The sequence below is a fragment of the Phoca vitulina genome, unplaced genomic scaffold, assembly GCF_004348235.1.
Source record: "Phoca vitulina isolate PV1807 unplaced genomic scaffold, GSC_HSeal_1.0 scaffold2, whole genome shotgun sequence".
In the NCBI taxonomy this organism is placed as follows: Eukaryota; Metazoa; Chordata; class Mammalia; order Carnivora; family Phocidae; genus Phoca; species Phoca vitulina.
Genome location: NW_022589705.1, coordinates 92,830,476 through 92,842,568, shown reverse-complemented (window position 1 = coordinate 92,842,568; position 12,093 = coordinate 92,830,476). Strand labels below are relative to the sequence as shown.

Here is a 12,093-nt window from a genome sequence, read left to right as displayed (position 1 = left end):
GCTTTCAGAGAGGTGTCAAACCGAAAAAGGTCAGCAAGGAAATTAACATGCAAAACTAGTTATATGACACTGAAGTGATTATATTCCTCTGCCAGATGTTCTGTCAATTATCAAGGAAGATGGTGTTACCTAAGCCAGGGATGGGAGGAAGAAATGCAGGTTTTCACATCTGCTGTACCTAATTAGAAACGGAAGCCTACTCCATAGGATGGCATGTTTATAACTGTTTGTATGTGGCATTTTAGAAATCAACAGTCTCCAAGCTTACTTTATTTGGACAAAAACATGATTCTATTTCTATCTTCTTGGTCACTTTTTAAAGTGTTTAAAGGAACACTTCTTAGCATTTACTCAAAAGCAGAGCTGGCAGAGAAGCTGGCTATTTGATGATTCTCTCAAATGGAAGAAGCGCCACACACAGCAGACTCTTTCAGCCACAAAGGAGGTACTTATTAGCTGGGTGATTTTCCCCTCAACTATCTGTAGTGAAATAATCAACCATGTTAGCATTTACATGAAGATAATTAGATCCCAGAGTTAATATTCTCTGATAGTCAGTAGGGGAAGCAAACAGTTCTCTGGGAGCTGGAGCTAACATTTGAGGCTGCTTCTAATTTCATAACAGCAGAAAACTGATTAAACAACCTATTTTTTCCATACCCAGAAGACTCAAAATCATCTTAGGAGAGGAGAGAACACAGCCAAAGCCAGGGAAAAGATCACTGAATCTCAGACTTCGCTCTGCCAGCTACACTCGCAGAACTCCAGAGGAGGACGACTCAGGCAATAAAACCCCAGTGGCCTCTGAGGCACCGCAACCAGTACGTCCTACTCTGACCCGAGAGCGCGATCGAACCCGGGCGTTAACATCTATCGCTCCCAGGCCGCTGCTGCCTCAGAACAGCTTCGGGGCTGATGCCACCGGGACAAGCCAGCACAGGTGGGAAAACAACGGGAGCCCGTGTGCTGAGGGTCAACAGAAATGCCAATTACGGCTCCAAGAGTGGGGAAGAGCCATCTGCAACCGCATCTCATTTAAACGTGTTGGCCTGGACCCGACGGCAGATTTCACGGAGCAGACGTCTCCACGTGACTCCAGTGATTTGGCAGCAGGCAGTGGGGGGGAGAGAGGTCATTTCAGATGAAGGCAGCAATTAAAAAGGGTTTAGAGCCTACCTGATGAGAGACTCTAGGATGGCGGGGGTGGGACCTTTCTGGAACTCCAGTTCTTTGTAGTGTAGTGCTTTGGCGTATGCTCGGCACTTGGCAGCCCTCTCACCCAGCAGGACAATGCCATTGTCATCTCTCAATGGCAGGGGGCCCTAGGGCAGAGCAGAACCCACAGCATAGGAAAACAGCGGCCGGGCATGAACGGGAGTAGGCTGCCTGGGTGCTTCTCCCCTCCCACCTGTTTCCTGTCAGGCACCAGCTGGACAACGGGGCAAAGTCTCACCTTGTCACTGTGTTCCATGAATTCAGCCAAGTTTAAGAGGGTCTGCGTGACTTCGGCGATGTCCTGCGAGGTGAGGGCCAACTCGATGCTTCTGATGAGTTCATCCTGCTGGTCTTCATTCAGTTCAGACCAGCAGGACACAAATGCGGCATTAAAAAGATCCCTGAAGGCAGAGAGCAGTGGGAAAAGATGTTGGAAATGCTCTCGTGCCTCCACCTGGTGCCACAGAGTCACTTATCAATCTACTCCTGACATCAATGATTTTGCTCATACAGACCAGTGCTGTCCAACAGAACTTGCTGGAAATGGTCTATCTTTCCTATCCAATACGGTAGCCACTGAGTACTTGAACTGTGCTAAGTGTGACCGAGGAATGGAATTTTAAGTTTTATTTAATTGTAATTACCTTAATGCAACCCTGCGTGGCTAGTGATTACTGATTTTACAGCTCAGGTATAGACATTGTGCTACACGGGAAGCCGTGTGAGGGCGTGGGGGGGAAAGAAGAGCAGAGCTAAATAACCTGTCTCCACAGGCAGATCTCTTGGCAGTTTTTCCATCTTTTCTCTTCACGGGAGGGATGAACAGAAAGGGGACTTCTAACACAGAAGCCGGCATGAACAGATTCAGAATAGAATAATCTTCAAAGGATTCTTGGGATGCTTCTCAGGCGAGATTGGAAGAGGCAAAGGCAGTGCCCGTGACTGCTTTTCAAAATACAACCAGAACCCCTAGTTGAATGGTCTTAAACACAACAACCCAACTTAAGAAACTAGAAGCATTAGAAGATAGAAACCCAATCCATAAATTCTCAAAAGGTCCTTCAAGCCAATGTAACTGCTGGAGACCTGGAACCAGAGGTGCCATTTCTAAGATTACTACAACTATTTTAAATCATTAAAGCATCACATGGACTGGCATATTTGCTGTGCCCGATATCTGAACTTTAATCCCATCCCCTCTTTTTTGGTGAATGTTGGGGGAAGGGGGTTGGAAACTATAAGATACGCTTATAATGTATGGGTTGAGCATTTGATGCCTCTACACATACTTTCTATTACATATGAAAAAGGTTAACTCAGACCAATGTATATAATTTTGGAATCTGCTGGAAAACACAAAATTTGAAATGTAAAGGATAACATGAAGACCAAGAGAAGTCCTGTGTAAATTAAAAAATACACTTTCTGACCTACATCCAAGGCCACACCAGATCCCAAACGAGCACACTTGGCACCACGGGGATAAACACATAGGTGTATGTCTATCACAAGTCTCTTTTGGATGACATTGTGCTCAGGAGTGACTTGGAGCAGAAGAGAGGTACACTACGTCAGCTGAGCATATGAAATCTGCACACTGTGGAGTCGGGGGAATCCTAGGAACTATTTTTAAAGCATAAAAAAAATACCATTTTATGCCTCATTATAAATAATAATCATCCATTGTAGACAAATTTGGAAAACGGGAAAAAGAATAACAAAGAAAATAACTACTCCTTAGACCTTCCAACTTAATCACTGCTCTTACTTTCTAGTCTTTTTCCATGCAGATGTGTTTTTAACAGTTGAAATCACACAATTCCATAGTTTTGTATCCCATTTCATTCATTTACATTATACTGTAAACCTTCTATATGCAAAGATTATAAATCAAATCTTCAAAGGCTTCTTAAGATTTATTATTTAAAACAGTATTATTTTATGGCAAATTCTATTTCCTGGAGATGGCTGCAACAATATCTCCTGTTCCACATGCTCTTCTAGAATCTTCCTATCACGAGATGGCATCCATATCACCTTCCCTTGAATCTGAGTGGGTTTCTGTGACTGCCTTGAACAACAGAGTGTGGGAGAAGTGATACTGTGTGACTTCCAAGGCCAGCTCATACAAATTCCATATACTGCCTCGTTCCCTTGGGGACGTTCACTCTTGAAAACCTGCCAGTATTCTGTGAGGAAGCCCAAGCACCCCACAGAACAACCCACATGGAGAGGAACCAAGGCCCCTAGCCAGGGCAGTTCCCATTTGAAAGCCCCAACCTGCCAGACATGTGAATGAGCCACGCTCAAAGTGGGTCCTCCAGCCCCTGGACAAACACCCCCACTGACACTGACGCAGAGACGAGCTGTCCCCACAGGTCATGTCCAAACTGCAGATTTATGAGCAAAACAAATGACTGTTGTTGTTTAAGACTAGTAAGTTTGGGGGGTATCTGTAATTCAGCAGTAAATAATTAGAGTTCATTATTATTAGAAAGCAGTTATATTAAACCATTACATAGTTCTTTTCAGAGCTATAAATGACTTTGTAATTAAAATTTTGGACCTAAATCTAAGGAAAGGTCTGCTAGCAAGGTTAAGATGGGTGCTTTTCCTATAATATGAGCTTGTTCAACCTGCCTTTTCTTTTTTTTTTTTCCTCCACAGGTTGACAAAATTAAAAATACTAGCCCTTTTTACAATTATCGCCGATAAAGAATTCTTATATATTGTCTTCTCTGTGCTGATCCTCTTGATCCCATCCTGAAGCGGGGGACGTACCTGGCCATCGGGTTGTAGGCCTGAGCCAGGGCCCAGCACGAGCGCAGGGAAGGTGATGAAGAGTCCTTCAGGAGCTCCAGACTCAGCCGCCTCAGCCACTCCAACCAGTCATCTTTGGAGACCCTTCTGGCAGCTCCCCAAGCCTGTAATCCCCCAGGTGACAGTGGAAAACCATCAGCTTTCAGGGCCAACTGTAAGGAGCCCTCGTCTATTTAATGATTATTCTGTCTTTGATTTATAAAAGCATACCTCTCGTGACAAAATTCCCTCAGAACACAAATACAAAAGAATAATACTTAATTAGAAGCCATAAAACAAAAGCAGCAACTTCTGGAATTGAGCATGATATAGAAAAAGACTGTTTTACAAATCATTTGTGCTGGACTCAGCAAAGCAGAAAGCTCTACAGACCCAGAATGGATGGGCCCGTCACACGCAGGGTGTCTTCAACAAAGCCTAATGGCCCCTGCAGCGTGTGACGGGCCCTGGACGCTCTGCATTAGGACATTGGCTCATTCAACAGCAAAGGGTCACACAGGGAGAGGGAAAATGGTCAGGTTCACAGCACCGTGAATCACATTACACTCAGGCGAGCCAGAGCCCAGAGCACACGGCACTGGGGTGGAATGAGACAAAAGGAGTTGAACAGATTTAATTTTTACTTTCTGATTTATCCCCTCCAACATTCCTCAAAACTCTGAGCATTCCAGGCATCAAGAGTTTCGGCAGGGAAAGCTGAGGGAGGTGGATGGGAAGACCCAGGCTCTGGAGACAGGCAGGCCAGTGTCATGGCCCTAGCTGCACTCTGGAGCTCGGCGGCCTGAGTTCAAATGACTCTTATCTAACTCACTGGCTGTCTGACCTTGGGCAAGTTACTTCTCTTCTCTTGGGCCTGTTTCCTCACTTGTAAAATGAGGATAATAGTTCTACCTCCTAGGGTGTTTTCAGGATTAAGTTAATATGTGTCACAGATTTATACCAGTGCTTGGCACGAAGTTAGTGCTCCTGGTAGTGCCTATTTCTGTGAAGTCAGGAATACCAGTTGGAATCCTGGCTCCACCGCTCAGCAGCTGGAGCACTCTGGGCAAATTACTTGTAGGTTGCATCTGAGCCTCAGTCTTCCGCATCAAGGGGTAAAATATCTAAAGAGCCCAGCTGGAAGAGATGAGCAAAAAACAGTTGCTCTTATTACCAAAACAACATCTCTTTGAGCTGGCCTAGCCCTAACTTTTTAAAATATATTCTTTTTTTAAAGATTTTATTTATTTATTTGACAGAGAGAGACACAGCGAGAGACAGAACACAAGCAGGGGGAGTGTGAGAGGGAGAAGCAGGCTCCCCACTGAGCAGGGAGCCCGATGCAGGGCTCGATCCCAGGACCCTGAGATCATGACCTGAGCCAAAGGCAGATGCTTAATGACTGAGCCACCCAGGCAACCCTTAAAATATATTCTTAAAAGATTTTTCCAGCAGGACATGTGTACTCCCTAAACTAGGGAAACTGAGCAAGTTAGAGCAGAGGTTCCCCAGGGAAGTGGTCCAGGGAGTGGAAGAGATCCCCGTGTGCTACACCACCTAACTAACCATCAACGACTCAACCCCTCACTTTCCTGGGATAAACTGGAGATCTGCTGTGGCTTCTGATGAGTTACAAATGAGCGATACCATATAAACTACTGTTTTATGTCAGAAACTGAAATAGAGACACTAAGGGACAAACTGAAAAATTATGTGCATGATTCTGACGATACAAGGAGCCAGCAGGAAGAGTGACACTAGTTACTTGACTTTTAAAGTTTGTTCTCTTGAACAAAATGGGAACAGCAAGTCCTTTTCTATGCAGAGGCCTCTGGCTTCCTCCCTACACAAAGGGTCTCCAGATAGCTGCTCTGTAACACACGGCACTTCCAAAGCTGAACATACACAAGGGAGGATCAAGAATGTCTTTTCCCTCCAGCGATGTGAGGCTGAGCCTGGGTAAGGCAGAGACAGTTCAGCAAAGCGGCTAAGAGACTGGGCTCTGCAGTCATGCTACCTTGGTCAAACCCTGGCTCCACCATTTACTCGCTGACTTTGGGCAAATCACTCAACCTTTCAGGGCCTCAACATCCATATCTCTGCAAATTGCCGACAGTAACGACAGCACCTAACTCACAGGGTGAAGGGTAAATGAGTCAATGAGTCAATATACGTAATGTGCTCACATCAGCGCCTGACACATGGAAAGCACTCCACAGACGGCAGTTGTCAGCACTATTACTGTCACCGTTTGAGAAACGGTAGCAAAGAAGTCTCTGGAAACCTTAGCTTCATAGACAACTGCACGATTTATCAAATAGGCTAAGTCCTCCATGTGGCCCTTCCTTGCTGTTCTTTCACTTAAAACCTAACCCACGCTCGCTCCTCTGGGTTCTGTGGTAACTGTCAACACGACCCAGCCGCCTTCCGCCAGCAGCCACAGCTGACCGCCTCCTCCAGTGAGGCCAGCGCAGGCGGACAGAGCGTCAGCTTCTCCACTTAGAAGGTAAGCCCAAATAGCTTCTCCTCAGACGGGAAAGCTGCTGAACATCCTGGCAGGCACTCTGGAGGTATACACGAACGGTTTCTACGTTTTCTGCCCCGTGTAACTCCCCTGCTAGCATAGGCAGTAGAAAGATGACCGAGGTGGCGCGCGGTTACTCGGAAAGCGGGTCCGACTGGTCACTGCACTGACCCCGAGTGACCTGCGCACAAGTATGTGGAGGCACAAATGGGGCTGAGGGTCAGCGCTGGAGATCCTGCTTAGGGTTCCTGGACTGGATCTGTTCTCTCAGGTGAGATACACTAGAGACTCTTTATTTTTTCTGTTTGACAAAGGTCACGCTTCTTTTTCCAAGTCCTGGGTAGAAAGCAAATCTTCCTGGAAGCAACCTAGACTACAGGGGAGTTTCCTAAAATAGTCAGGACACGGCTCTAAGAGGGTGGACAGCTGCCTGGTTAGAAGGACATTCTGAAACCAGGCAGGCGGAAAACATCTGGGTGGAAATGTGTGTCTGGCTTCTCCGCCCGGCCCCTCCCTGAAAGGTGAGGTGCCAGCAGAGTGGCCTCAATGGCGGCCTGGGGATGCCGGGTGCCTGGCGGCCCTCTCCTTCTCCTGGTCTTGGACCAGCGCTGGCACGCTCCACGGAGGGAAAGCAGCATTACCCCTGCCCCAGGGGTCTTTCACCGCTTCCCTCGTAAATCACCCAACCCTTCTCAGCGGCGGCCACTTTACAAAAGCTACCTATGCGGGTGAAGGCTGGCTCAACAGTCAGTGATGAGTCCCGGTGTTCCCCGGCTGTGTGTGAACACACACACACACAGGTCTGTGTTCAAATCTTTATGGGCTTGGCCAAAAGAAGAGAACAAGTTCTGCCCAGTTCTCTACCTTGGTCCACGGCTATTCTTGAAGTGCAGCTGCTGTGGGCCAACCGCTAAGAAAGGAAGACTACCACCGCATGGAACTCCAAACACGGAGCTGCTCACAGTCACCAGGAGCACTGACAATAATGCGAAATGTGGGAAATAAGCAACCTGGTATATTTATTTAAAAGCCAGTGACAGAACTCCGATTATTCTGCTCAGATCTACCAGCGATGCTTTGAAACTACCTGTTTTTAAATGGATGGCTGGTGGCATATGTGGTGGGAAGCTGGTTATATCCCAGGCTTTTGTGTCAGCAGAGAGAACTCAGTACTTATCTGCAAAGATCTAAAAGCTTGCTACTCAAAGTGTGGTCCCTGGACCAGTAGCACGGGCATTACCTAGGACTTGGGTAGAAATGCAGAATGTAGGCCTGACCTCGGACTGCCCCAGTCACAACAAGCATTCTCACCAGCCCCCAGCAGTCAGTAAGCCCCATGAGTCTCAGCAGTCTGAGAAGCACTGCTTTCAAGAGCTGGCATCAGTTTCAGTGCTAATTAGGGGACTCACTGGTTTTGTTTCACTCATGTAAAAAATAAGAATGTTATTTGCAACAAAGGATTCTACTATGAAAGCTCCAAGGAAGCTTAGAACTTTGTTCTACACTTAACCTTTATTTTTAAAAATGTGTAATTTGGACACCTGGAAAAAGACGAAATGCCCTAAGCTCATGGTATCTAGAGTTTCAGAAAAATGCTTGGGCTGCTCTTTGGTTGTTTTAAACTGATGGTAGCAAGAGCTAAGAGTTCTGAACAAGAGAGAAGAGCAGCGCTCTCCTTTACAACCTGCCCGCCCCCGGAAATCACGGACTTGCCTTTTGGAGGTTGATGGTGCTGACGTGCAGTTTCTTCATGGGTCCTGTTTCTACTGGCCCACTAGCCAATGCGTCTCCTTGGCCACTCCTCAGCATTCGATGCTGGTAAATCAAAGGGTCTTCTTCTTCATCAGCAAGGGTGTATCCCTGCAACCAGAGATTTACAGAAAAACCCTGCAACTCCGCTAGGTCCTCCCAGGTTAGAAAACACCCTTAAACCTTGGGAAGGTCGCATCTTCTGGAAAAGTCAGGATGTCAACAAGAAGGAAAAAGTTATATGCATGGACAAAATGAACCATGGGTGGGCTACACTACAAAGATGCAGACCCATCTTTGCTGGTCACTTTTGGTCAGTGACAGCACTGACTCCACAGCATGAGCACAGAGCTGGCAAAGCTGAAACTGTGGGCAGCGATCCAAGGGGCCAAGTGCTACGAGCTGGGGGGCAAACAGCCCGCCGCCTGGCTCTGTGTGGCCCAGAAGCCAAGAAGGGTTTCTATATTTTCAAGTGACTGGGGAAAAAAAAAATCAAGGAGGATGACTATTTTGTAGCACACGCAAGCTATTCAAGAAGCACACCTTGGCGTCCCTTAGTGGAAGCACACAGGCAGGCGGCCAGGCTCACGCTCTTCCACGAGCAGGCGGCTGCTTTCCGGCCTCGGGCAGCAGGGCCCAGTCACTGCCTACAGAGCTGAGAAAAACCTGCTATCTTTACAGAAACTGTTTGCCCATCACTAGTTTAGGACTATAAAGCCAGATGTGCTCCCAGACCCATGAGGAGAGTCAACGGGGGACTCTGGGACAGAAACCAAGCGCAGTTCACCTTGACAATTCTGCAGATAAGGACATCATAGCGCTGATGGTTGATTCGGTGTCGCACCAGGACTTTATTCACCATTGGAATGAAGATTTGGTACTGTCAAAGGAGAGGGAAGAGGTCAGAAATGTTACTCTGCAGAGAGGGAGGCAGACAAAAGAATGCTACAGCTAGTTCCCCTGAGTTTGGGGTGGCTCTGTGTTACTCAGAAGAATCACCTACTTGTCTGTCTGTCTGTCTCTCTCTCACACACACACACACACACCCCGCTACAATCCTAGTCCCTATGCCCTTCCATCTGGGTTACTGTGATGGCCTTTGACTGCTCTCTCTGCTCCCACCCTTGGCCTGGTCTGTTCTTCCACACAGCACTGTGAGTCACCAGGTCAGACCATAGTATTCCTGTGATCAAGATCCTCCAAAGTCTTCTAGTCTTGCTCAGAATAAAAGCCCAAGTATTTATAATGGCTCACAGCAGTGATGTGCAAATTTCTGTGGGCATCAGAATCATCTGGAGGGTTTATGAAAGCAGAGATTGCTGGGCTCCACAGCCAGCTTCTGGTTCAGGGCTGGGCACAGGCCCAAGAATCTACATTTCTAACAGGTTCCCAGCTATGCAGATACTGTCCAGGGACATCTGAGAACCACTGGCCTACGGCACCTGGTCTCTATGCCCCATCCCAGCCCCACCTTATCTCTACGACCTGAACTCCAAGCCTTCCCCCTCACCCCCCAGCACCCTCCTCTGAAGCCACACTGCTTTCCTGCTGTTCCTTGGACCTTTCAAACGTGCTGCCTCCTCACACCTTTGTATTTGCTACTCCTTCTGCCAGCATCCAACCCTCTGGGCTCAGACCTTTATTTGGGTCTCTGGTCAGACGTCAATTTATCAGAGGTCTTCACTGTCCACCCTAAACAAACAGCGGCTCTCCCCACTCACTCTACACTCTTATGAGACAGACTGTTTATTAGCTTTGCCTCACTGGAATGTAAGCTCCATCAGAACAAGGACACCATTCTGTTTACTGTGTTATCCCAGAACAGCATTTAGCGCACAGACATGGCTCGAGAAATATCTGCTAAATAAATGAAGGACAATAAAAGCAAATAATTCCTAGTTCTGTGAAGGTAGTTGAGAGCTACAGACTAGCAAACAGAGATGCTCACAAACAGAAGGCATCTTCCCCAAGCCAGGCAGAAGAGCACGTCTGTTCAGGACTCCTGCCTCACCTTCTTCCCCAGTTGGAAGACCAGCGAAGACAACGTGTCCATGGCCGTGGGACGCAGTTCCGGGCTCTGGTCCAGCGTTCGAACAATTGGATGAATGATCCGGGAGGCGTAGTCAGTGAAGTCCAGGGACTCCGTCAGGCGGTCCACAGTCTCTAACGCGGCCCTACAACAATCGCGGACATACGGTAATTGTTAACACATGGTCCCAAAGTACGAGAAGTGGCTGAGGGTTATCTTATCAGCACCAAATGGGAAGGCACGGCCTTGGAGGTACCTCGGGTGACATGGATCCAACATAAGTCCCAGTGGGATAGGGATGGTTAAGATTTCCAGAAGCCTGGGGCATTTCTGGACTAAAATAAAGAGAGCTGAGGTAACAAAAAAATGGAAAGATGGCATGGGAACTTAAGAAAAGGACATTTTTAACCAAACATGAAAAGCTTGATGGCTGCTTAGTCCCAAAGCGCAGGTTCTTACTTCCGAGACGGCAGTGGAACTTCCGGGGCATCAAACAGCTTCACGATAGGGGGCAACAACAAATGCAGATAGTCATCCAGGTTGGCGCCAAACAGCTGGATGGCAGCCAACAGCTGCAAAAGAGAGCAAATGCCCGGTGATGAACAAATAAAGGCAGGTACCAAGCATACAGAGCGGGGCAAGGGTGTGGGTAATTCTGAATTCTGTGGGGACTCTGAAAAGCCTTCAGTAAGTGGCCTTGAGCTACATTCTTTTGGTAGCCTTTCCCCTCTCCCCCATTTTATTTTGCTTGTGTATTATTTTGCTTTCTCTGAGCTTATTTCAATGGATAAAGAATCAGTTGCTAGATAATAGGAGAATGGGTCCGGGATAAAACATTTACCAAGAATAATCCAATAAAAGAGAGAAAACACAAGTCCAATCAAGAGAGGATTGTAAACATCCTGTCAACTGCACACATCGGGTATTAGCATTCTTTGGACTCGATCTTGTGGATCAAGCACCATCCTGTCACTCAGACCAGGGTCTTGCCTCTTAGCTGATCATCCCTGGACTCTGACGGATGCTAGGAATCTCTCTAGAGGACACCTTTCTGGACTCACCTTGATGGAGACGATGCGGCCTGGGCTGTTGTCATGCATGAAGACACGTAGCATGTGTGGGATCAGCTGGGGCAGGTAGAGCTTAAATTCACCCCCAAGAGCTACCACAATCTGCTCAATGAGAAGGATGATCGTGCTCTGGATCGAGGTGTTCATGACCCAGAATTCCTATAAAGAGAGAAGAGAGAGAGAAGCAAAGCCAGGTGCTCTTCTGCTGAACTAGGAATCAAGGAACTGAGACTGCCCAAAAGAAGCAAAACTGTAGTGAGCACAGTCTGCCCCAAGAGAGACTCCCTCCCCAGCCTCCTCTCCCCGGGCCTCTTTGTATCCTAGGTCACAGTTACAGTGAACAAATTAAACCGCATTTCCCCAAACGCACCAGGCTCCTTTGTTCCTCTGTGCTTTGCTTGTGCTGCGCTCTGCCTAGAACTCCACCTTTTGCTCAGCTAAGCCCTGTGTTTCTAGACCCGGCTCAAGCCTCACTTCCACGAAGGCTTTCCTGTTCTCCTTCCATTACACACTTTGGGTCCCTCTGCCCCCCTCTTTTCTAGTACCTGTAGTAACTTCATTTTCTTTGCCACCTTCTCTCTGCTAGACTGTAAACTAGTTACGGGCAAGAAACCCCTTTGAGCCACCTCTGTCTCCCTAGGACCTAGCACAGCACCTGGCATTGTCCAGCCACCCGAACACGTTTACAGAGTGAATGAATGAGTAGG

At 47.5% G+C, this 12,093-nt stretch overlaps 1 protein-coding gene across 2 annotated transcripts in view; it reads right to left on the bottom strand.

Annotated features, from left to right (window-relative positions):
• Window positions 1–12,093, bottom strand: part of MTOR (mechanistic target of rapamycin kinase) — a 121,141-nt gene that overhangs the window by 68,512 nt on the left and 40,536 nt on the right. For both annotated transcript variants that reach the window (XM_032393713.1, XM_032393710.1), the window contains exons 21-28: window positions 11,378–11,545; window positions 10,776–10,888; window positions 10,299–10,461; window positions 9,075–9,167; window positions 8,252–8,398; window positions 3,997–4,139; window positions 1,454–1,616; window positions 1,177–1,322 (exon numbers count right to left, since the gene is read on the bottom strand). In XM_032393713.1, the coding sequence (XP_032249604.1) occupies window positions 1,177–1,322; window positions 1,454–1,616; window positions 3,997–4,139; window positions 8,252–8,398; window positions 9,075–9,167; window positions 10,299–10,461; window positions 10,776–10,888; window positions 11,378–11,545 (1,136 nt within the window). The remainder of the gene's footprint in view (window positions 1–1,176; window positions 1,323–1,453; window positions 1,617–3,996; window positions 4,140–8,251; window positions 8,399–9,074; window positions 9,168–10,298; window positions 10,462–10,775; window positions 10,889–11,377; window positions 11,546–12,093) is intronic.